General features: G+C 52.0%; 1 protein-coding gene across 1 annotated transcript; it reads left to right on the forward strand.

Moving 5' to 3' along the window:
* The first annotated feature begins 8,313 nt into the window (after positions 1-8,313).
* LOC121838435 (solute carrier family 22 member 2-like) lies at positions 8,314-10,033 on the forward strand. Its single transcript, XM_042294706.1, has 4 exons — positions 8,314-8,322; positions 8,936-9,232; positions 9,279-9,687; positions 9,810-10,033. Exons 1-4 carry the CDS (start codon positions 8,314-8,316, stop codon positions 10,031-10,033), a joined length of 939 nt encoding a protein of 312 aa, XP_042150640.1.
* Positions 10,034-25,003: the final 14,970 nt, after the last annotated feature.

Consider the following 25,003-nt stretch of genomic DNA (forward strand, 5'->3'; position numbering starts at 1 on the left):
ACAGACCTGTGGCCCTAACATCATGTGTTGCAAAACTAATGGAACGTATGATTCAGAACAGGATGACATGGTTCCTCGAGAAACATCAATTGTTACCGAATGAGATGACAGGGTTCCGCCAGGGTCTCTGTGCAACAGATAGTATCCTTGACTTAATCAGCAGCATAGAGGATGCAAGGGCTCGGCGACAAACTACGCTTGCAATCTTTTTTGACGTTGAGAAAGCTTTCGACACCGTAAATGTTGGGAGCATACTTAGGCGGCTTACTTTTATGGGCATCACTGGCCGTATTCAGACATTTCTGGCAAATTTTTTATCCGGTCGGCAGTTTCAGGTTCGACTGGGAACTACGTTGAGCAGCATACATGGGAAAACTAGAGGCCTTCCCCAAGGTAGCATTCTCAGTCCAATACTCTTCAACCTCGCCATGGCTGGCCTGCCACAAGAGATTCCACGTGGACCGATAGGAGTCAACTGTTCTATCTATGCGGATGACGTATGCCTATGGGCCAGTCACTTGAGACGCGACATACTCCGCCGATCATTGCAACCAGCAATAACCTCTGTTCAACTGTACTTGGCTACGGTCGGACTTGAAATTTCGGTAAGCAAGACAGCTTACATGTTCTTCCCACATATTCAAAGGCGGTCATGTCCTAACATTGACTTATACCTGGGAGCTACGACGATTCGGCGAGTCACAACATACCGCTTCCTTGGAGCAACCCTTGATACAAGACTTCAGGGAAAACCCCAGGCGGACGCCATAGCAACCGCATCAACCAAATTTACCAACGCAGTCTGTCGACTAGGAGGTCAATCGTGGGGGAACTCCCCCTCCTCAATGCTTCGATTGCACGACAGCACTGTGATGGGACGCATGCTGCACGCTCTGCCATACGCCAAACCTTCAAACACCCAAATGCTTCGTCTTGAACGTATTCAACGCCAAGGCATTCGTAAGGCGCTTGGCGTCCCTCGGGCGACATCAAACGAAAAGGTGTACTGTGAGAGTGACACACTACCACTACCACTCCGCATTACAAAAAATCTCATGCAACAGCTCATACGACTGCATAAATCAATACCTGGAACTGACCTTATAAGACGCCTAACAGAAAGAAAAGAGTCAAGGTTCAACCGTCTTTTGAGGACAGTATATTTCTTGGACCCACTATTACGTAGCACAAAACCGCCTGCCTATGTAGACTATCCCCCCTGGCGCCAGCACACGTTCCTGTTCCAGGAGCATTTACCAGGGATCCGCAGATAGAAACACACCCCAGAAATCGTCCTTCGAAGAGTTGCTGAAGAGGCTATCGCACTGCTATACCCGGGAGCACTTAGAATATACACCGACGGCTCTGTACACCGAGGTCGACGGAGCGCAACAGCTGCCTTTGTCATTCCTGCAATGAACATTAGATGGAGCGGCAAATTCGACAAATTAGTTTCATCAACAACAGCTGAAATGGAAGCCATGAAAAAGGCTCTATCTACAATCGTCACAAGAAACGTTGCGTGGTATAAACAACAGGCTGTTCTTATAACAGACTCCCGTACAGCACTCCGTAGGCTTGCGACACCTGGATCCCGTGACGAACAAGTTGCCACAATCATCAAACTCCTCGAAGTTCTCTCGGAGAGAAGCCTCACCGTACAGTTCCAATGGGTACCATCACACGTTGGAATCCCTGGAAATACTGAAGCTGACCAGCTGGCTGGGGAAGCACACAACCAAACCCCCAGCATTAAAAGCCCAACGAATTTCAAAGACTCGCTTTGTCTTGTGAAAGTCCACATCGAAAATCTTGCTCCGTCCAGCCAAATGGCACATCAGCCCTGCGTTACCAAAGGATTTTCCCGCGCTAATAACACCCTCCTAATGCGACTACGAACGAATAGCGCGTTTACCAAATATTTTCTACATAAAATCGGCATCATGGACAGCCCTATTTGTACTACATGTGACGAAGAGGAAACTATTGAACACGTTGTCCTGTGTTGTGACATTTATGAAATACAGCGACAAGAATTCCTCCAAGAACTATCCAAATTTGGCATTACGACACCGAAAATAGATGACGTATTATACCCGACTGGAACTACACGCCGGCGTCGTGCACTTCAGCAACTGCTGTTAAACTTCCTGAGCGCCACCGGCCTGTCAGAGAGGCTGTGACAGAGGACACCAACCCAGAAATGACAATATTTGTCTTTGTTGGAGCAAGAAGTGCCCATCTATGTGCGTGTGTGTGTGTGTGTGTGGACGTGTACATATGTGTGTGTACAAGTGAGCGCGTGCCAGTGATTCACAACATCATCCATAGTCACTCTTACTTCCTTTCCCCTCGCTCCCTTTAATTTTTTTGTGAGAAACAGTTCTGCGTCCCAGCAAGAACAACTTCTCCCCCCTTTTTTTTTGCCTGTACGACACCCCCCCCCCCCCCCCCCCCCCCCCGTATTTACTCTGATTGCGTGTGGCGCACTCGCTTGATCTTGGAGAGGTGCAGGAGTGAGTTTATTAGCGTTCCACTTCCGTCCGTCGTTAAACTGATACGTGGCAGGGCCAACTTGCTTTTCAATCACTTGCGGACCTGTGTATTTCCTGTGCAACTTGTCGCTGTGTTGTGGACGAAAAATTCGGACGGCTTGGCCGGCTATGAACTTCGGCCGTCTCACAGCTTGTCTTGCGTCCGAGTAAATCTTCATTTTTGTCTGGTACTTCTTGACTCGCTCGTGGAGCTGAGGCGTGCCTCTCTGGCACCTTGGGTGTCGGAAGACCCTGTAGATCCAGTCTTGATCTATGTACTCGTCCGTGAAGAAGAACAGCAGAAGTCTGACCCGTTGCTGGGTGATTAGTACGCCTGTACGCTCCTAAGTAGTCGCGAACCGCTTCAGGAAGTGGTTGTCCTGGAGCCGTTGCAAGTTATAAACATGACTTTAGTACTGGATTGAACCATTAAACTTCTCCATTTGCTTGCGGATGACACAAGGAAGACTTGAGGTGTCTGATACCTTGCTGTTTCAAAAATTTTTTGAGCTCCCTCCCTAGAGACGAACTGAACGCCATTGTCCGTGACGAGCTCTCGGGGCAAACCTTCCCTGGCAAAGATGTTTTGTAGAAAAGTAATTACGGTAGCTGGTTGTCGCCGCTGATGTGTGTTGAACTTCAGTCCACTTCGAGTGATAATCAATCAGGACCAAGAAATATCTTTGACTTGGTGGAGCTCTGTTGATGGGACCCACGATATCCAAACCGAGCTTGTCCCATGGTCGCTCTGGGAACTCGACCGGCTGTAGAGGAGCAGGCGCTGCTTTAACCGGCTTGTCTGTTTCGTTGCAAACGGTACAATGCTGTACTTTAAGCTTGATTTCGGCGTCCATGCGTGGTCACTAGTAGCGGTCTCTGATGACGCTGATGGTTCGTGCAATTAATTGATGCGTCTCGTGTGCAAGATTGATGATATTGCCGCGCGCGCAGCTGGCCAAGTAGGCAGCGCGCGCGTGGCCTGACGGTTATAGCGCTTGCCTCCCACCCAGAAGGCCAGGGTTCGATTCCTGGCCGCGGCTACGCATTTTTGTTGACAGTGTATTTTGATGTTCTGGTGAATTCGAGAACCGTCTTGCTGATTCGAGGCTAGAATGTTCTACGCGCCGAACGATCCAGAAACCCACGAGGGTACATAAGGGGGATTCCGCAAGGAGAGCGGAGTCAGTTTCGCCTCAGCGTTCGACTCAGCTGTTACGCCGACTTCGACGCCCGCGACGCTCTGTTATTATCTTTTGTGCCCTTTTATTTTTGGGCACAAGTTCGCCCCATTAAACGTTTCAGTTTCTCCAGTTATTCTTTGTTTTCTCGCCTGTTTATTTGTGACATTTTGGTGGAGGTGCGGGGTAGCGCATGCCCGTGCAGCGTTCCCCTCCAAGAGCCCGCAGTGCAAGTCTGGTTCCAAGCCCAGTGTGGAGACCACTCCCCGCGGAACCCGAAACTCGGACCAGCCGGCGCATCAAGGGAGAGGATCCTGAATACGGTTCGTTACTGGACAAGCCCAAGACGAAAAAGACGACGATGGCCAACCAGTCGCAGACCCCGGCCGCTCCTGCCTTCATCTACCTGCCCGTCGCACCCCGGACTCCGACGCCATTCCACGGGGACGCCCACGAAGGCGCCGAGGACTGGCTTCAACAGTACGAGCGGGTGGCCCAGCACAACCGATGGACGGACGACCAGCGCCTGCAGAACCTTTACTTCGCGCTCGAAGGAACGGCCAGGCACTGGTTCGAGAATCGGGAGACTTCGTTGATCTCGTGGACCCCCTGCAAGAATGAGTTGAGGCGAACTTTCACTAACCAGTATCGACGGGATAGGGCCGAGGACCTTCTTCGAATGAGAACCCAGGGCGCAAACGAGACCATCACCAGTTTCGTCGAGGATGTCCTGCGCCTGGTCACTCGCGCCGACCCTCAAGCCACCGACGAAAAGAAGTTGGGGATCCTGATGCGAGGCGTGCGAGATGACATCTTCAGAGGCCTCGTCCGCAACCCGCCGACCACCATCGAAACGTTTGTAACAGAGGCGACCAACATTGAACGGGCCCTGCAAGCACGAGCCGCTCACTTCCATCGAGCTCCTGCCGTCGCTGCACCCACGCCGTCAAGCTGCAGCCCCAATATTCCGGGGATCCGAGAAATAGTCCGGGACACCGTCCGTGAAGAACTGAAGAAGCTGATACCTGCCGCCGAACGTCCAGCTTCACTCTCGATCGCCGAGATTGTTCGAGAAGAGGTCCAGCAAGCGCTCCAGCCAGACGTTCTCGCCGACGCCGCACCGGAACCACCAGCTGTGACCTATGCCGCCGTTGTTCGTCGTCCGCAGCCTCCTATTGCTCGGCGGTACCCAGCTGCACCCCGACGAGAAGTCTTCTCGCCGCAATACGCGCCGCGCCAAGAGCAGCGTGGACTTCGAAAGACCGACGTGTGGCGCACGGATGACGGACGCCCGGTGTGCTTCCACTGCGGGGAGGCTGACCACGTTTACCGGAGGTGCCCCTACCGCCAGCTCGGCCTGCGAGGATTAGCTCCAAACGACCGTCGACCTCGTTTTGGAGAACGACCAAGGGACATCGAGGAATACCTCCGTCGCCCTCCGTCACCAGCGCCCACCGCACCACGAGGTTCCCGTTCTCCATCCCCCCGACGTTCCACGTCGCCTTTCCGTCGGTCGCGCCATGACAGCCCGTCCCCCCTATCTCGTCGGGAAAACTGAGTGCGGCAACGCCTGGAGGTGCCGTTGCCGAAGCCGACACGAGTAAAAAGCCTCCAAGAACGCCGGAGCGCTCCCACTCTCCCGACGCCACGCATCGCTACGACGCATCTGCAACGGTGTCCAACAACCTAAACGTCGTCATCGACGGCCACGACGCGTCGGCACTCGTGGACACCGGAGCAGACTACTCAGTCTTGGGTGGGAGGCTCTCCCGCCGCCTTCGAAAAGTCATGACGCCGTGGGAAGGACCCCAGATACGAACCGCCGGAGGACATCTCATCACACCAGTCGGGAGATGCACTGCTCGCGTCGAGATCCACGGTGAAACGTGCCCTGTCAAGTTCGTCGTTCTGCAAGACTGTTCGAGGGACGTTATCCTCGGAATGGACTTTCTTTGCGAGTATGGCGCCGTCATCGACCTCGGAACAAACCGGCTGACGCTACGAAAAACTGCTCCACCAGCGGAGGAACCCCAAGCGACGTCACTCGCGGTTCGAGTCCTCGCAAACCACGTAAGCCTACCACCGCGTTCGAGTGTTTTCGTACTTGTCGGGATCGACGAAGCTTCCTGTGGCGAAGTTCTTCTCGAGGGAAGCCTCCAATTGCTCCTGGGAAGAGGCATAGGCGTCGCAAGGGGAGTAGCCGAACTTCAGGATGGGCGGACTGTGGCCCTCGTGACGAACTTCCGAAACGAAACGCAGCACCTCACGAAAGGTGCAGCCGTGGGCCACGTCGATGAACTCCGAAACCCCGCCGAAATCACCGCGGTTACTGACAAATCCTTGCCGCCCCAGCAAGACAGTACGTCGCCAGCGAAGCTCGACATTCACCCTAAGCTTCCGGACCCTAAACGACGTCATCTGGTTAACCTCCTCGCCGAATACCGCGACTGCTTTGCGACGTCGTCGAAGGTGCGCCAGACCGCCGTTGCCAAACATTGCATCGTTACCGATGACGACGCGCGCCCTGTGCATCGATCGCCGTACAGAGTCTCCGCTAAGGAAAGCGAGGTGATCCAGCAGCAAGTTCAAGACATGCTGAATGACGACATAATCCAACCTTCAAGTAGTCCATGGGCCTCTCCAGTCGTGCTGGTTAAGAAGAAGGACAAAACTCTTCGGTTCTGCGTGGACTACCGGCAGCTCAACACGGTTACGAAGAAGGACGTCTACCCACTCCCCCGCATCGACGACACTCTAGACCGGCTGCGCCACTCTCGATACTTTTCATCGATGGACCTGAAGAGCGGCCACTGGCAAATCGAGGTCGACGAACGGGACCGAGAGAAGACAGCCTTCGTCACGCCGGATGGACTGTACGAGTTCAAGGTGATGCCCTTCGGACTATGCACGGCGCCAGCAACTTTCCAGCATGTCATGGACACCGTACTGGCAGGCTGAAGTGGCAGAGTTGTCTCGTTTACCTTGACGACGTCGTAGTAATTTCAGCTCACTTCGACGAGCACTTGCGACGACTCCGTGCGGTTCTCCATGCCATACAGACCGCCGGGCTCACTCTCAAGCCGTCAAAGTGCCGGTTCGCCTATGACGAACTGAAGTTCCTAGGCCACGCGGTTAGTAACGAAGGCGTCCGCCCAGGCTCCGAGAAGACTCGCGCCGTCGCGGCATCTAGCGCCGAGAGACAAGAAGGCCGCGCGAAGACTCCTCGGACTTTGTGCCTACTATCGACGCTTCGTTCGGGATTTCGCAAGGATTTCCGCACGGCTCACAAACCTCACGAAGGACGCCGAGAAGTTCGAATGGGCCGAGAAACAGCAGCAGGCATTCGACGAGCTGAAGCGAAGACTCCAGACTCCTCCTGTTTTAGGACACTTTGATCGGGATGCGGAAACCAAGATTCACACGGACGCTAGTAATCCAGGACTTGGAGCGGTACTGGTTCAAGTGCAAGAAGGCGCCGAGCGAGTCATCGCCTACGCAATTCGGACGCTGTCGAAATCGAAGAGAAAGTACTCCACGACTGAAAAGGAGTGTCTTGCGGTCGTCTGGGCAATCACGAAGTTCCGCCCGTACTTGTACGGGAGCCCGTTCCGTGTAGTCACGGACCATCACTCGCTCTGCTGGCTTGCTAACCTGAAGGACCCGTCAGGACGCCTCGCTCGATGGAGCCTCCGACTACAAGAGTTCAACATGACAGTGGTCTACAAGTCCGGCCGCAAGCACAGGGACGCCGACTTCTTGTCCAGAGCCCCCGTCGAAACCCCTTACGGCTGCAGCGACGACAATGACGACGAGAGCTTCCTAGGAGCAGTAAACGCCGACGACATGGCACGACGTCAACGGGACGATCCTGAGCTGCGCGTATTAATCGAGCACCTGGAAGGGGGTGAGGGTACCGTGCCACGTGCCTCCTCACGAGTACTGCCGACCTTCGCCATTCGACAAGGTGTACTCTACAAAAAGAACTTCGGTGATAACAGCACACCGTGGTTGCTGGTAATCCCGACCGACCTTCGGGAGGAGATCTTTCAGGCATGTCACGACGACCCGACGTCGGGACACCTCGGTTACAGCTGCACACTGGCCCGTATTCGTGAAAAGTATTACTGGCCAAAGCTCCCCAAAGCCGTCCACCTCTACACCCGATCGTGCCACAAATGCGAGCGACGTAAGAAACCGCCAACGAAGCCAGCAGGTCTCCTGCAGCCGATTGCCCCCCCAACCGCACCGTTCCAGCAGATCGGAATGGACCTACTTGGCCCCTTTCCGCCGTCAACGTCGGGAAACCGCTGGATAATCGTCGCCACAGATTATCTCACGCGGTACGCCGAAACGAAAGTCCTCCCTTCAGGGATTGCTGTGGAAGTCGCCAAGTTTTTCATCAAGTCCATCGTCCTCCGGCACGGCGCTCCCGAAGTCCTGATCTCAGACCGTGGATCGTCATTGATGGCCCAGCTGACGCAAGAAGTCCTTCGTCTCAGCCACACCAGCCATCGCCGCACCACGGCGTACCACCCGCAGACCAACGGGCTAACGGAGAGGGGGGGATGGGGGGTACGTAAGTAAGTTAACAGATCTAAAGCATGAAACAGGTACCTTTTATTGCTACTTGGACATGGCTACGCGGCTCAGACAAACACGTAACTTTGCGTCCTAGGCCAACCGGGTGAGACTCCACGGCACAGCCACCGATGCCAGTCGAAAATCAGGATATGCGCTATGATAATCCCGCCGCGGGGCACCCGAGACACGTAGTTCGGGAAGGTGTGGGGAAGAGGGAAAGGAGGTGACCGAGATGATCTCGTGCGGATTGCTGTCGTAGTTCCGGAAGCAGGGTGCAAATTAGTCGCGTCCGGACTGGAATAAAAAAAACGTGCCAACTAAAAAAAAAAAAAATTTGTTGAAGGGCTTACGGACTTCAGAAGTGGCTTCGCGGACCCCCTAGGGTCCGCGGACCCCCATTGGGAACCACTGTTCTGGTGAACTCGAGAACCGTCTTGCTGATTCGAGGTTAGAATGTTCTACGCGCCGAACCTTCTACGCCGAACGATCCAGAAACCCACGAGGGTACATAAGGGAATCCGCAAGGTGAGCGGAGGGAGGCGCTGCGTATTTTCGAAACGTTATATTGGTATGTTGAGAGCATCGTAGTGCCGTAAGTCAGAAACGTTGAAGAGCTTCCGACACGACGCCCGTATCCCCCAGGCTATCAGCACCCTGCTGTTCTTCGAGGTGACTCCGCAAGACCACTGTATACTCTTCTGCATGCTTAACATCTGCGTACCCCTGGTGCTGGGTACGGTGGTGCTCGGCCTTATAGGCACAACCTCGATGCACTGGTCGGCAATGCAGCTTGTGCTATCGCCCACCCTACCGCTGCTGCTGACCTACCACTTAAGGGACGAGTCTCCGCGCTGGCTTATCACTTCGTGGAAGTTCAAAGATGCCGAGCGGGTTATCCCCTGGGCGGCTAGGAAGAACGGACTCCCGGACCTGGACAAGGTACGCTCAGCGTACTTCAGGGTAGAGTTCCTGTATATACATACAGGAATTCTGCTTCAGGGTCAAGGAGAGCGCCGTCTCGCGTGACGGGTTCACCGCCAGGCCCACCTTTTTCAACATCGTTAGCTTGCCCCTGTTGCGTTCCCAAACGCTCATCGTTTTTGGTGGTTGGTGGGCCATCTTCAACTGCTACTACAGCATAGCTCAGTACAAATCGTTCGGAGGCGGTGCCGTCTCCTTCTACATAATGATCGGGATCGCCAACATGGTCACTCAGACCGTCAACTACTTTGTCCTGAGGAGCTACTGCCGCCGGAAGCCAATGTCGGCCTACTTTCTGGGGCTGTCCGAGCTGATGACGTCACTGGCAGCATTGGTGGCTCTGGGGTTGGAGCTGCCGTTTGCGAAAGTCGCGGTCCCGACCGTCTTCCTGTGGAAGTGGCGTTCAGAACCATGTTTGTGTTCACCGTCGAGCTCTATCCGAGAGCGGTACGCAGCGCTGGCATGTGCGGCGCTTTCCTGTTTGGGCGCCTAGGCGGCATCTCAGCGTCACTTTTCAGCGCCCTGCGACTTCTAGATCCTCCGATGGACAGGTCGATCCCCATACTCGTCAACGCGGTCGTGTTCTTTACATTAGGTTTGCTGGTCCTCTCATTGCCAGAGACGTTGGCGATGAGTGCAACCCACAAGGGCCAGGAGGCTGCGCAAGAGGACAAGTGGAGGTTGAACTCGCCGCTGAAGCGGAAGAAAAAGAGCAGACAGGTTTCCAGGAAATGCATTGCTCGAAAACTTGGCCGATAGGCACTCCAGCAAGTCCCCGGGGTGTGTGGAACGTGGGGATGTGCTCAGAAAACTAGTCGTCGGTCTTCCTTCAACCAGTTCAATCAAAATGAATGGCGAACGGTATCGGACCCAACTGGTCACACTGACTCAGTGGCTAAGAGGCGTAGGGTCTTTTCTGCCACTCAAAGTGCCTGACAATGGAAGCCCGACAAAGATCGTCCTTTTCATTGTCTGAACGGATTTAAGGAAGGCCAACGACTGGCGTTCTGAGCTCAGTGAGGGCCAATATACATTTAAAGGGGTATTCACGCGGCGGATCATTTTCGATCAGGGTTGTGCGTGACGTCAGTAATCGGTGGAAACTGAGCGACTCGCTCCCCGACTCAAGCTTTCACACGAACGGCGGGGAGCCGAGAGGGGCGTCTGTGTTATCGGACGCATTTAGCAGTCGTACCTTCGACAAACAGGGCTCGGTGCGCGATGACGAGAAAAGAAAAAAACGGAGGAGTACACGAAACGGCGATACGCGATCATAGCAGTAGCGTTGTTTGATCCAAAATGTGGCGAACTGTTTCCTACTATAACAAAGGTGCTTCTTGAATGGGTGAACGCAAAACACAAAATATGTAGAATCAAAAACGAGTTATATGAGGGGCTGCTTGGGGGAAGGCATACGTGAATATCTAATACCCCATTCACACGATGATAAAGGCACCTTTAGCTAGGAGACCTTTATTCTCTGCGGTGAATAAATTCACGACCGTCCGCGCGTGGAGTGTGCTCGCGACCCAAGACCACAGGCTGATACGCCAATTGCAACCTGTGTTAAAGGTACCCTTATGCTGCCCGTGTGACTGGGGTGTAAGACTTTTTTGGGTGCCTCGGACAACATGCGTAGCAGCACCAGCCAAAATAAATTAGGTGATCACGATGCCTCCGCCGGATTCTTGCTGAGCAAAATCCCTAAAGTTGCCGGACACGCAAACAAAATACCGCCAGTTGCAAAGAGATCCCACGCAAGGTGCGAGTGTTTCTGCACCCTGCATAAATTCTCCCCCATCTGCCTGGGATGTCCACGTCGCGCGGCTCCGCGCGAAAGCGTGACGTTGTTACCCAGTGCCTAAGCAAAAGGAGGAATTTCTTTTCTGTGTGAATGCCCCATAAGGGTCGTGTAAGCGCACATGAAAACCGGCCATATTCACGTATAAATCGCTAATATTTTAGGAACTATATTGTGCGAAACCTTATTTCCCTTCGATGAACATAAAGCGTGTACGTTAATATAGAGGTCATTTTTGTCTTCATTTTTTAATTAGAAACCTTCTCATGAATCTGGCGGCCTAGGTTATATGCGTGAGCAGGTACAGCTTTCTGTTGCTCTCCCACCATCCGTCAATCGCCTATACTTGTACACACGTGTCTGGAAAATAATTGTATTTGTTTATTTTGTTGCGTAGACAGATAAGGATACTAGCCATAAAACGCGGCAATGGCCTAGGAGCCCTGTACGACTTCGTTGCAATCCAGGCTCGCTGCGCAACCCCCTCGCGGTTCAAACATCTCAAAAGTTGTGCGCGTGCAAAGCGAGGTTGTCGACCTGCGTCCTCCGATACTCTACCTACGGGAAGTTAGTTTTTTTTTTTTTTTTTGCTGTTTGAACAGATTGAGATTATACAGTCAGAAATTGAGGAAGAGGAGGGGATGTGAGGTCCTTCAGAGTGCCGAATGCTGATTCGAATGATAGGTGTGAGGCAAAGGCAATTTGCACACATTCGAACAGGGAGTCGAGGCAAAGGCAGCTATAGCTTTATTTCTACACACAATCGTTCCATTACAGTAGCCTAGAATGGGATATCGGACTCACCGCAACCGCTTGCTGAGGCGGTTCGTGTCAAAATCGAGTGATGGCGCTCCTGTCAACTCTGCTGAAGCTTTCCCGCGGGCTTCTGCGATCGCGTGCGTATCAGCTCATGTGTGTGTGTCTGTGTTTCTTTTTTGTAATGGCAAATTCCACTGGTCGTTTTGGAGCACGCCGGGATCGAATTTGTCGGAGCGAGCCTATTTCACTGGGCGATCGGAATCGAGACCGACGTGTTTCACTGGTCGTTTTGGATTAGCTCCCGCTCCAGATCTCGATCTGGATCCGAGAAAAGTCGCTCCGACGATTTCGGGGGATTCAACCAAAAGCCAGACGGGCCAGCCCTCGGCGCACACACGTGACTTCCTTTCTCGTGGGGCATCTCGCCTGGGGGGCTATGTTGCACGTTTTGGACTCCCAGGCGACTAGGGAGAAGGAAGTGACGTAGGTGTGAATGAACGTATCTTAGCAGCATCACGCAACGCGTCATCAGCGACTCCACCAATCAACATCCAAAGAGCGTTGTTGACGTCACCTCCTTCTCCCTAGTCTCCCGGGAGTCCAAAACGTGCAACATATCCCCCCAGATCTCGCCCATCTCGCCTCAGGAGAAAAACAAACACGTCACGGGCTCCTAGATTGTCTCGACATCAGAAGAATTTGTAATGGCCTCTTGCTCACCCCTTGGCTCGACAGCCGGTTTGTTTTCCACGAAGGAAAAGAGAAGGTATTTGCCGCGCTACGGGCATTCCGGCAATCTTTGCTAGAAGCGCCTGAGCCATTCCTGCCGCTCGTGCGTCGAACACGTGTTAGCGCCGCGATTGCGAAAACGTCTTCGAAACGACCGCGGCGGCGGCTTCAGAAAGGAGATTCCCGGGCAGTTGAATGACGGGAAGGCATCCGCCGACTTCGGAGCAGTGGTCAGGTTCCACTGGGGGATCCGTAGGCGGTGCGATCCCGTTCGGATCGTATGCTCCAGTCCGAATCTGGCCAACTGAACCCGGCGCGCTCCAAAACGCCCAATGGAATTCGCCATAAGATAGCTGGGAAGATTCGGAAGAATCGCAGTAACTGCGTCAGCCGAAGGCAATGGTTTTCCACGTTGAACGCGCACCTTTTAACCCTTGATGACGTGCACGTAATCTCTAATTACGTACTGTGGTTTAAAATGTACTTCACACACAGCAGAGGTCTCATCCAATGTCTTGGCCGCTCGATGCAAGTTCTTATCCCACAGTTATCGCCACCCCTCTTCTTCGGGTACACAAAAAAAGTGCACTTTTTGTGCGTCCTTCACGCGAGCGTAAACCCTGTTCTACAGCCAGGCGCAGAACAGTAGTTTCGCCGGCGTTTGGGAATTCTTGCATTTTAGTCGAAGAACCAAACCGACAACAGTAGTCACAGTGACCTCACGGCAAAGACAGGCAGACGAGCACACGCGAACTGCCGTCACTCGCTTAACGCCACCACCGAAGCCAAACGGAAACACCGCGGCCGGGCGTAGCCGGGACGCAGGACGCTTCAGGACGGTGGATAAATGACGGCTGTTCCCTTTGAATCGGGAAGCGACAGGAGGAGTCTACAGCAGCGCCCCCGTCGGTCTCCTAGACAACCGACATAGAACACCTCACCTCGAAGCATGAACGAGAGAGGCAGGTGAGCTCACTGTAGGCCGCTGTAATTTCAACCATAGCTGGGCGCTTTGTCGTCGCCCCGGGCTTCCATCTCCTCCTGTAATCCTCTTCCTCAGTTTCTCACTGCATGGAAGGAAGTAGCTCTAGTTTTCTAAGCAACACAGACGTACCTCCCGGTATTCTTCTAGTTCCTACTTTGGTGTCCAAATGAACCTGGGTACAACTCATGTGCTACTTGAGGTAGAAGAATAATGCTTTGGAATTTTGAGCTTACATATAGACGCTTTAAACTCGCGTCAAATTGAGCCGCCATTGCTGACCTTCTCTTGTCTTACCGAGATGCCGAGCCACTGAAGCGGGCGTTGACCGTCCTCCACAAAGGACTATGCTGGGGACAAGGACACAGTAGCGCCTTAAGTGGCAATAACCTGTCCTGCTGTGGCAACGATGAAGTAAAGCGAACGGAATAAGAGGAACCAAACGCAGTAGGTTGGTTATTACGACGCCCATGCACAGGTGTCTAAATGCGCCTATATAATGCGTGGAACTACCGGCTATTGCTAAGGAGGGGTGGTATCCTTAAAACCTTCATTGAGGAAAGTAGAATTATTCTTTCTCTCAATCTAGTTATCTCTTTATTCTTATTCCCAAAAAGACACTGTATTCCTGAAGAAAAACAAAGTTTGTAAGTGCTTCAATAGGACACGCCAGTCGCAAAATAAACCGTGTCCCCCCCCCCCCCCCCCCCCCCCCCCCCCCAAAAAAAGCGCAACTTTTACCTTGCTACCTAATCATTTTGAGTTCAAAACCAAATATAGGTGCCCCAGGCTCGTTTCGTTTGTTTACTTGGGAGTTGAAGGTGGGGAGGGGGCATTACCTATTATGTTTTCTAAAATGAAAAACAAAAATCCAAAAACAAAATATAGAAGACTTTCCGGGGGTCCTGGAGTCTGTGAAGCTCGGTGCTTCATTTCACTAGTTTTGAAGAACTCATCACAGTTTCTAGTCCACATTCTTGCGCAGTTGAAAGTACTCCATATAAGCGATAGGACCATAGTTTTTGACAATAAAATAAATGAATATGTGGCTGGGAATACGATCCATGTAGTAACTAAACAGCAGCAGCCGAGGGAATGAACGAAATCGAGGTAATTCCGTGACCCTACTATGCTCCGCTAACTCCTAAGTTGAGGCTGCATTAAGAGCTACGTACCCGCCGGACCAATCAGCCGCCTCCCTTCTATCACGTGACCCCGTGTCTCTGGGCTTGGGTATGGGCGGTAGCGTGAAGATGGGGCGAAAGAGAAGCGTATGACTGGTCCAATGAGGAAGTAGCTTCCACCGCATTCTCTGCTTAGGGCTCTACTAAGTATAGTAGCCCCGCTGACCGACCTCTTTGCACTAGTCTAGCTTAATGCGCACATTGGCGTTGGATTGCGTTTGAGTAAGGAGCAGCGTCCTTTCGGCCAGAAACGATTGCTTGCGCTACAATGTGCTCCGTCGCGCAACGTCTCGCAACGCGGGGCCGGAAGGGAGTAGAGACCGGCTCAACTTTGGACGCGGCAGTAGCAGTGACTTTAGCAGCAGCGGGAGCGGGTTGCGTTAGACCAATCAGAAGCCGAGAAAGGAGAGGAGGGTCACGTGTTCGCTCGCGCTTTTCGACGATGCGTATTCGGTTCTCCGTTCGTGGAACCTCTTTTTTCGTTTTCGGGAGCAGTGGGGAATGCGCGAGCAAGTTTGTCGAAGACTGCGATGGTTCAAGCCGGGCAGAATGTCGGGGAAGCGAGCCGGATGTTCCCAAGATCGACCACATTGACGCCGCCACCGGGCGCCTCCATGTTGCCGTGAATTTCGCTTAAAGAAATTGTCCGGTAAAATGTTGTCTTTCAGAAAACAATTAAATCATCTTGTCGTTGTTTTTAGAAATATTATCCGTACAATATCCGTGTTTTAACTACTCCGCCGCTCAAATAATTCAATTTTAAACAGAGCCCACCCAAACAGCACCAAAATGTGACCTTAAATCGGCCACTGGCCAAGAACTGGCCAGTGGCCAAGAACTGGCCACTGGCCAGTTTTTGGCCGCCAGAAACATAGGCACTGCCGGCAAGTATGTGGCTAGAAGTGTTGATTTTCATTTTGGCCGCAGATACACCCATAATCTAAACTTTTATCGCGTTGACGAAGTTTTGGCATGACGACGGGCAGCGAGAGAAGCACCATGAGCGAGTGGTTGGTAGCGTTGAGGTAAATGCATCGCGCGTACACTGTTCGCGGAAACTTGCCAAGCCCGTTTTTTTTTTTCTTTAGATTTCAAAGGGAATTATTTGGCTTAGCCACAACTGCCGTGTGATATGTTTATTTGGAACATAACCAGAAGTCGTAAAATACGGTGCCCATCGTTGTTCTCTGAAAATAAAATACGAAAACAGCGCAGATGTCATCTTCAGGCTAACAATACCGCTCAGTCGCTCCGTGATACTTTGTGCGCGAATACGACATAAGTGATTTTTCCACTAGTACTCCCCATATTCAATTCCCACCTGGCTAGTAGGTTTGATTAAAGAATTTTGATTCGAGGGGAAAATCGAGCTAAAGTCATTGACAGAGTGACAACGAGAGGGCGTGTCTTTCGAACGCCCTGCTTCCAGCACGCGCCCCGTGTCTTTCGCCGAGCTTTGGCTGAGTGCGCGCGCTGTAGGTGCACAAGGCAGCATTACAAAATTAAAAAAAAAAAAAAAATAAAATCTATGTAGCCAGGCACGAGTGTTCTCAATGAAAATAAATATACCCGCTGCATTTTAACAGAAAAACAAGCCGTATATCTTTGCAGCAAAGCCGACTTGCCGACCTGCGGAAACTGCGTTTGGCCGTTCCGAGAACACTGGTGTGATTTCGATCACTTCTAGAGGAGATTTATCATAAAAAGGGCGAAACAGCATCCAGCCAACTGAAAGATAATATGATCGGCAGCAATAATAAAAAAATTGAACGAAATGAAGAATGATTTTTTTTTTTTCAATAAAGCGGGTTCAGAATATAAGTAAATCTAATTTTTGTCGATATTTGAGATTTTATATAAAATATTCCGTGAAAATAAAATGAACGAAACTTATCCCCGTCGATACCCCATGTATAGGACTATATACCCTTATAGTATTTGGTAAGCGACAATATAATAACTCAGGATTTACAAGGCTCTGAATATATCACCGGATTGTCAAAGAGACGATATTGGCATTTTTTACCTCAATAAAAAAATAATAAGTATTTTTCTTTTGGGCTAAAAAATAGTCGGCGTGGCATAAAAGCACATAAAAAATTACTGCGATTTTTGTAAGCTTTCCCTATTCCCACCAGCGTTCAGAACTGGGTAGAAAAATCACGGAGTAAAAAAAAAAAAAAGATTTTCACCATGCTCTACGTAAGTATCTTTTGTGAAGCAAAACATTTTTTTTTTTCATTTGAAAAACAGTTTTGTTTTTTTACTGAAGGGGACAATTACATGTTTCTTTAAATCGAAAGACAAACCCCGTCAGGCGTGTTCGATTTCAATTCGATTTCACTGCATGCGTTTGGCGGAGCTGTGAGGTCGAGGGTTAGACCGGCCCGTTCGCTCTGTCGTCTGCTCTTTTGGTCCGCCGTGTGGATGCTTATTGGAGCCGGGCCGCCTGCGGGCCGCGCATCACGTGATCAATCGGTCCGCGGCCCGGTCCGTCGTGTGGATACACGTTTAAGGAGCATCGCTCCTAATAAAAACTAAAAAAAAACAAAACGAGACGCGGGTCAGTCAGTCAGTCAAACATTTATTATTTGGCCGAAAAAAAGAAAGTGGAAGGATAGAATGCAGCAGTGGCCGGACGCCTGGCTGCTAGGCCGTGGGGGAAGTCAGATATGCGCTTGCAGTCCCGCCTCGAACACGAAGTCGAGGAGGGTCCGCAGCGCACGCTTACGTGCGCCCTCTGTTCCTGGAGGGTGCGTCCAGCTTTCGAGCTGGATGATATCGAGTGGCCGGTGGCGGGATCGTATTGCTCCCAGGTCCGGGCAGGACCAGGCAAGGTGGGCGAAGGCAGCCCGGGCTTCGAGTTTGCAGCGCTGGCACAAGCCCGAGGACTTGTTTTGGCTCCATGTTGCTATTCGTGCTGGGTCGACCGTTGTGTCCGTTCTGATGCGCAAAGGGAGGACTCTCGCTCGACGACCCAACCCCGACGGAAGAGGGTCCGGGTCCTCGGGCAGAAGTTCCTCGAGCCGAATGCGACATTCGTTTCTGATGAGAGTGCGGTGCTCGTCCGGGTCCAGTTCCGCGTGATCGTTGAGGGCGGTGGACTGGCGGTTGTAGGTTCGGAGACAAGACGCGCGATCACGCTGCCTCGCGTATCCGTGTTCTGATTGATGTGAGGGACTAGTCTCCTCGCCCGAGAGGAAGAGTGCGGCACGGGCGATTCAATGAGCCTCTTCAATTCCAGGAATCCCGGCGTGGCCAGGTACCCATTCGATCTTGACGTGAACTCCCTGGCCACGAAGTTGCGAAGCGAGGTTTTTAATTTTTCGCACTAGCTTGGAAGGGCTGGCTCTAGCCTTGCACTCTTTGATTGCTTCCTGTGAATCTGAAAAGATGGGAAGGTTCGCAGGGAGGGCGGATGTGGAGGAGGACATAGCTTCCTGGGCTGATGCTAAAGCCAGGCAAATGACGAGGAGTTCTCTTTGTTTGGTCGAGGAGGAGGGAGGGACGACGTCGTGTTATGCAGCCTTGCTCATGGTGAAGAACGCCGCAATTGTCTTCCTTGGTTGTGGACCTTCGAAACAGGCGACGTCAGTGTATACGGCAGCGAAAAAGCCGGGGTCCCAGCTGCTGACCGTTTTTATGTGTGCGCGACCTCGACGGGCGACTTGTTCAGCATCACCCTTTCGGGGCAGTGGGCGGGTGGTGGTTATGTCAGCCAGATCTTCCCATGGAGGGAGTGTGGCTGGATAGCGCGGAAGTTTGGTGGTCGGCTTGTCCAAAAGGGATAAAATGCCTCGGCCTGAGGGGGTGAGTTGTAGTCGCTTTTCGTGAGCGCTTATTCTCGTCTCGACGACATCCCGAAGGTCGTTTATTTCAGATGTTGCTCTCAGAGTGCTGAGGGAGGGTGCAGCGTGGAAGTCCGGTGATTACGCGCCGAGCACGGTTGTTGAGTTTCTAATTTGGTCCAATCTGCCTTAGAGAGCCAAAAATGCCGTGCTCCATAGCAAACTCGCGACACCACGAGCGCTTTGTACAGTCGTTTGGCGATGGTATCGGAAGCACCCCCTTCAGAGCTGCAAATTCGGCGGGTGACGTTGAGTGCCTTGTTACAAGTTTCTATTGTCTCTTCAAGCCAGGAATCGGCAGCAGCGTCCTCTCGAATTGCTATGCCACAGAAGGGGAAGGACTAATGCGTCTTCCGGCCAAGACGAGATGAAGTCGCTCCCCTACTTGAGCATCACGATACTTTTTGGACGCGACACAGACGTAAGTGGTCTTCTCGGGGGAGGCACGAAGTCCCACCCGGAAAAGATGTGCCTCGACGACGTCCAGTGCATGTCGTAGTACCTTTCCCTGTTTTTCTAAACTGCAGGAGTGAGAAGCCCAGATAGTCAGGTCGTCGGCATATAGGGTGAAGCCGATATCGGAAATCTCGGCTAAGGCGTGCGGCAGGGCAGCCATCATGATATTAAAAAGTGTCGGGGATAGAACGGAGCCTTGAGGCACTCCCAGCCGATTCGGTCTGGGCTGGGTTTGTTCTGCTTCTCGGCCAGTAGCTACTGAAAACGCGCGGTTGGCCAAAAAGCTACGAGTAAAATTGAGTGCTCGGCCAGAGATGCCAAGACTGACCGCAGCTGTCATGATGGAGGAGTGCGGGACGGAGTCGAAAGCTCGACTGACATCTACGGTGACGAAGGTACAGGCGTGATTCTGCCGTCGACCTTTGGTGCGGATGATGTGGTGGGAAATGAGAGCCAGACTGTCCTGCGTGCCTAGGCCGGTCCGAAAGCCGGTCTGTACAGGGTGAAATGCGTTGCTGTTTTCGAGGTACCAATCTAGTCTGGCGAGAACCATTCGCTCCATGGTCTTGCGCACGCAGGAAGTGAGCGAGATTGGGCGGAAGTTTTTAATGGTGTTGCAGGCCTTGTACCCCTTGGGGATGGGCACGACGATCGAGTGCTTCCATGCTTGGGGGAGCTCTCCAGATACCCAGATTGCGTTAATCCAGTCAAGGAGCTGCAAGCGGGTCTCGTCAGGGAGGTTCCGAAGCGTGGCAGGGGTGACGTTGTCCGGCCCGGGTGCGGATCGCGTCTTGCTTTCGTGAATCGCCCAGTTTAATTCCCCAAGGGAAAACGGCCGGTCCATACCGTGGTTGGGCACAACGATTTCGGGGGAGTAGACGGGGCCTTTTAATAGGGGCTGAGTGGCTGGCTGTGGGAAGAACGCGTCTCCGGCCAGATTCGCAAGTTCAGGTCCCGTCAGGCCCAGCTGGAGGGCGAGAGTTTGGGATGCCGTCTTGCTCTTCTTTTTGCCCATGAGAGCTCGACTTGTGGCCCAAAGCTGCCTAATTGATGTTCTCTCGGATAGCGACGAACTGTAATCGAGCCATCGGGTCGTTCCAAGGCGTTTCGCGTATTCCTTGGCCACGACGGTGGCTCAGGTGATGGCTTGTTGAGCCGCAGGGGTTTTTCGGCCTCTGCAATAACGTTGAAGCAGTTGAAGGCGTTTTGCCCAGAGGCAAGCCAGGTGAAGATCGGGTGTGGGAGTGTCCTCGTTCGTGTTGACGGAAATAGTAGCAGTTTTTAGTGCGTTCTGGATTGAGGATGTAAAGTCGATTTCTTCAGAGTTTGGTCTGTTGACCAGCTCTTGGCGAAATCGATCCCAGTGAGTAATGTGAACCTTGCGTTTGGCACCGAGTGTGTGGCAGGGCTTTCGGGTGGGGGAAAATTGTATTTCGATTGGAAAGTGGTCGCTGCCCCAGGTATTGGGCAGACATTTCCAGACGTGATGTTGGTAGAAGACTTTGGAGGTCCACGTAAGATCGGGAGAAGTGTCCCCCTGGCCTACGCAGGCTGCCATGCGGGTCTTGGTCCCGGCCACGTTCATGAGATGGAGATTACACACCGTCATTCTTTCCATTAGCTGCTCCGCCTCTTTCGTTTGTCGTGTATATCCCCAGGCTGGATGATGCAGGTTGAAATCGCCTCCATACAACTTCTGTTCTTGGGGGTAGATTTGATGAATGTAAGAGATCCAATCGTGATCGCTCGTCCGCTTTGCCCCAGGACGAAGATATGCCGAGACGAAGATCACGTTATTGTTCTTAATGGTCCTGGCACGAACCGCGACTATTTCTTGACTGTCGTTGCAGTGTTGGGCGAGATCAATTTGATGTTGCGGCCAGTCGGTACGAACGTACACTAGCGCGTAGCCTGGTTTCACGCAAAGGGTAGAACGAGGGCCACTTTGATAATTTGGGATAGAGGGACACGCATAGGGAGGTAAAGCCTCCAATTTTAATGGCAACAGAATTGGATTCTTGGATTAGAAGTACGTCAGGGCGTTGATCAGGACGTTCGAGGAATCGGGTGCGGAGCTCCGCCGCTCGGTGACCGAGTCCGCGGCAATTCCATTGAAGATCATTTGGCGACGGACTGGGGGAGGTTAATGACGGACCGGATTCGGTTGAAAAAACTTTGGTGTTGCTGCTGCTGCTGTTGTTGCTGTTGTAACCGTTGTTAAACTCTGGCTCGGCAAGGAGGGCCGCGTCCATACGAGCGTTCAGAGCTGTCGAAACTCTTTCAATTTCGTCTTTCAGAGACCTGAACATATTGCGGATTTCTTGCATGTCGGTGACTCTTGATTCCCAAGGTAATTTAGGATTTGTTTGGTCGAGATGAGGCTGGGTTGCTCACGTGTTGTGTGCTGCAATGGTTCTTTCCAGGATCTGCGAAGAGGGGAGCTGCGGGTATTCAAAAAGAGATGTAGGTGGGGGCCGCTTATCCTGTTGCAGTAGCTGTTGATGTTGTTTGTGCTGTTCCTTATACCTTTGTACTTCGCGCATTTTTTTGTTAGTTTGTAGCCAGGTAGGGCATAGACAGTCTCTGGCCAGGTGGCCCGTTTTTTTTAACCCTTGGCAACAGGGTGTCTCAGACGGACAATTAGGGCCTTGGCCAGGCGTGGCTGAAGTAGGGTGGGTTGTGCCGCTACGCGGGCAAACGGCTGGGTAAGGACATATGTCCTGCTAGTGTCCGACGCGGTGACATTTGCCGCAGGTAACCGCTTTTGGCTTGTGTGGGTAAACTCTCATGAAGCGTCGTCCATATAATACGGAGCGCGGGAGCTTCAGGCCGTCGAATGTGAGGACGGCCGTGTTGGATTTCCCTAATCGTCGTGCAGAGACTAGGCGTATTTTGTCACTTTCAAGGTCCGAGTTTAGTGTCTAGTCTTTCGGGTCTTCTTCCAGTGGGAAGATGTCGTAAATGACCCTCTTCGTGTATGCGGCGCCGTACGTCCGGAAGACCTGGGCAGGGACTTGCTGGGAGTTGAGGGAAAAATGGGTAACTTGCTCCACGGCTTCTGCCACGTTCTTGCAGTTCGTACGAAGCGAGATTATGTTACTCCTCTCGATCAGGTGTAGTGTAAAGTCCTTTAAGATTGGAGTAAGCTGCATTTGGAGCAGATGTAAGACTGGTTTGATAGATGTTTGGGAGTGCGTAAGACGTATTTTGTACTCGAACTCCCAGCGATTGGGCTGCTTTGCTCTCGCCGGCGGGTTGCCCCCGGTGTTGAGGGAGTCAGGGGGAACTAAAGATTCCTTTCGCCTTCATTTCTTTGTGTACGTAACTATGTTCCAGTCTTCGCCGTTTGTGTCTGGGTCGAGTTGCACCGGCTGTGCGTCATCTGGTGTGGACTCATCTGTGGGGTATGCCTCCATAGAGGTGTCTAGCACTGTTGCCTGAACGAGCGGCACATTTGCTGTCGTTTTGTCGTGCCCGCCAGAGAGGGTGGTCACCCTCTTCTGAGTCTTGCGTTTTTTGTCTAACGATTGTTCGGTCAGACGCTTTGATGGTGTCTCTTTTAGACGGACTTGAATGTAAAATCGTTCTCCAATAGCGGATTGGACGGATTGGATTTGCAGATCTTGGGGTAGATCCGCGAGGGCGTTACGCACGAGCTGCGAGGTTTGATTTAGTTGTTCTGTGGAGGGGGGAGAACCGCCTCTAAACTTGATGTTGCCCACCTGAAAGCCCGGCGGGCCAGTGAAGTTTAGGGTGGTGATTTCGGGCTGCTTGCTGGGCAGAGCCGGGGTCGCCACGGGGGCGACTATGGTGGTGAGGTGAGCCTGGGTGGTCTCCATGTCCTCCGTTGAGGGCACGGAACCCGAAATGTTGTTAGGATGTAGCATTTTGAACGAAGCTGAGTGGAGTGCTGCGAGGACACGTCTTCCTCAGCGAACCATCATCTTCTTCCTCCACGAGACGCGTGCCGTGCGCCACTTCTGGGAGCGCCACCTAGCCTAGCTACTTGCAATTACTCTGCTTGACCATGCCATCGGGTGGCGAGCGATTTAACTAACCTCCTTTCACGCTACGCGATAAATAGCGGCTTCGAGTTTGTTCTTTGAAAGCGGCTTTTGGTTTCGCAGGTTTGTTTGCCATTCCTCCTTGTTGTGCGGTTGACGAAGGAATTGTGACTCGAGGAATAGCAAAGGAGACGTGAAGTGCGCAAAGCAACTGGGTATTGGTTATCTCCGTTTAGCATCGCAGTGCTGACGACGAGAAGACTGAGTGACTGCTTTTAAAACGCAAGTTTCCTTGCCTGCGGGGGAAATCTTGCTTCGGAAATAACAACAGTTCGCGGAAAGCTCGTGTTTCGCTTTTATTTGCTGCTCCTCTCGTCCCGTACAAAAAAAAACGTAGCGTCCTCGTTAAACCTTATGGAGCTCGATTTGCTCGATTAGGGGCCGCCATAATGAGATGCAGGCGACGGAGGAACTTTGCTCCCCTGCTTCAGGGACGAAAGTTTCTCCCTTTCTAGAGGGACATAGGTTACAAGACCGTTTTTCCCCTTGGGGAGGACTACCCATACCTTTTTTTTTCTAACTGTGCAATGCCAAGAAGCTGAGATTCTGTTTTCTAACCTCAATGGCACTACTTTGCTTCCTTCCGTTTGAAAGACACTGCCGTCGGTCTTTCCTTATTCTTACTTGTGTAATCAAATTACAAATGATTGCCAATTTAGCGTGGAGGCATTCAACTTAAGGAGGAGACAAACCGAGAGGATATACGAGAATTGAGGGTCGCAGTGTTCAAAAATAAGTAGCGTTATTTGAAAGGAGATACACAATTATATGCTCGCCCTAGGCACAGAGAGGTCAATCAAGCAATTCAACTTTTCTTCTAATCTCCATTCCTGTGACTTGGCGGCGCAAGGCTTGCGAATACACGCCAAGATGCTCGAAAAGTATAACGAGCCTACAGAGATTTTATGTAAATTTGGGGAAGTGTTTCTGCAAAGACGCATATCATCCCCTTCGTTGCACGTAATTATAACTTTTTATCCGGTTTTGTTGGTATTCATTTCTTTGATTCTTTTGTGTAGAATAATCAGGAACTTCTTCTGTATTTTATACTGACTGTGGAATAAAAATGAGCGCAAAAGAACAAGCACTGCATATTTCTTGTTTATGTGTCACTCGTGTTGCTTTGCTCGGTTTCTGCTGCTTTGCTGCTGGTCTCGCGTTTCAATGCTGGTTCTTGTGCGTTTCAGCGCACATGAACCAGCATTGAAACGCGAAAACTAGCTCCAAAGCAGCAGAAGACTAGCAAAGGAGCACACAAACCGGGGAAGAAAAAAAAGAAAAAGCTAGTTTAAGTTCGTAAGGTAGGTGGCGCAATCTACCAGCCACCCATCCATGCACAATGGCGCTGCCCTGCGGTTTCGGTTTTGGTTTCACTGCACCGCCATGTTGATTTTTGTACAGCCCTTCAGGCACCAGGGGATTCAAATAGCGCTGCGTACTCCAAGAGTTTAAAGCCCCTTCATGTTGCAAACGTAGCGCAAGTTGCGTCGATGCACGAGGCACGTGTGTCGTGCAGCCTATGGGAAGATCATGGCGGCACAGCACAGCACTAAGCGAGATATCAGACGCCATGATCTTCCCAGAATTGGCGCGCGGCACGTGTCTCGATCATTTCCAGAACAGTGAATGGCGCCACTTTTACCGGGATAGAGGAGCTTTACTAGGGTTTGCCACTTCGCGTCCTATGGGTGGCATTGGAAGTTGCACTCGTCTGGTTGTCTCGGCAGCGCAGGCATGGCGATTCAGCCTCCCACGTGCATCCACGCTTTGATGGACGTGGACATTCAGGAACTGTTGATGTATTCAGATTCATATGAAAGTGATAACGATGATTCAGTTCAGCTAAGTGACTTGTCCAGCGACTACAGAGAGAAAAAGCCGCTGCCGCCGAAGAATCCGAGGAAGA

This window comes from Ixodes scapularis, unplaced genomic scaffold, assembly GCF_016920785.2.
Source record: "Ixodes scapularis isolate PalLabHiFi unplaced genomic scaffold, ASM1692078v2 PGA_scaffold6__148_contigs__length_123643588, whole genome shotgun sequence".
NCBI lineage: Eukaryota > Metazoa > Arthropoda > Arachnida > Ixodida > Ixodidae > Ixodes > Ixodes scapularis.

Coding starts and splice junctions, on each gene's coding strand:
- LOC121838435 (XM_042294706.1), top strand. Junction 9,233..9,278: donor GACTCCCGGACCTGGACAAG/GTACGCTCAGCG, acceptor ATATACATACAG/GAATTCTGCTTCAGGGTCAA. Junction 9,688..9,809: donor GAAGTGGCGTTCAGAACCAT/GTTTGTGTTCAC, acceptor TGCGACTTCTAG/ATCCTCCGATGGACAGGTCG.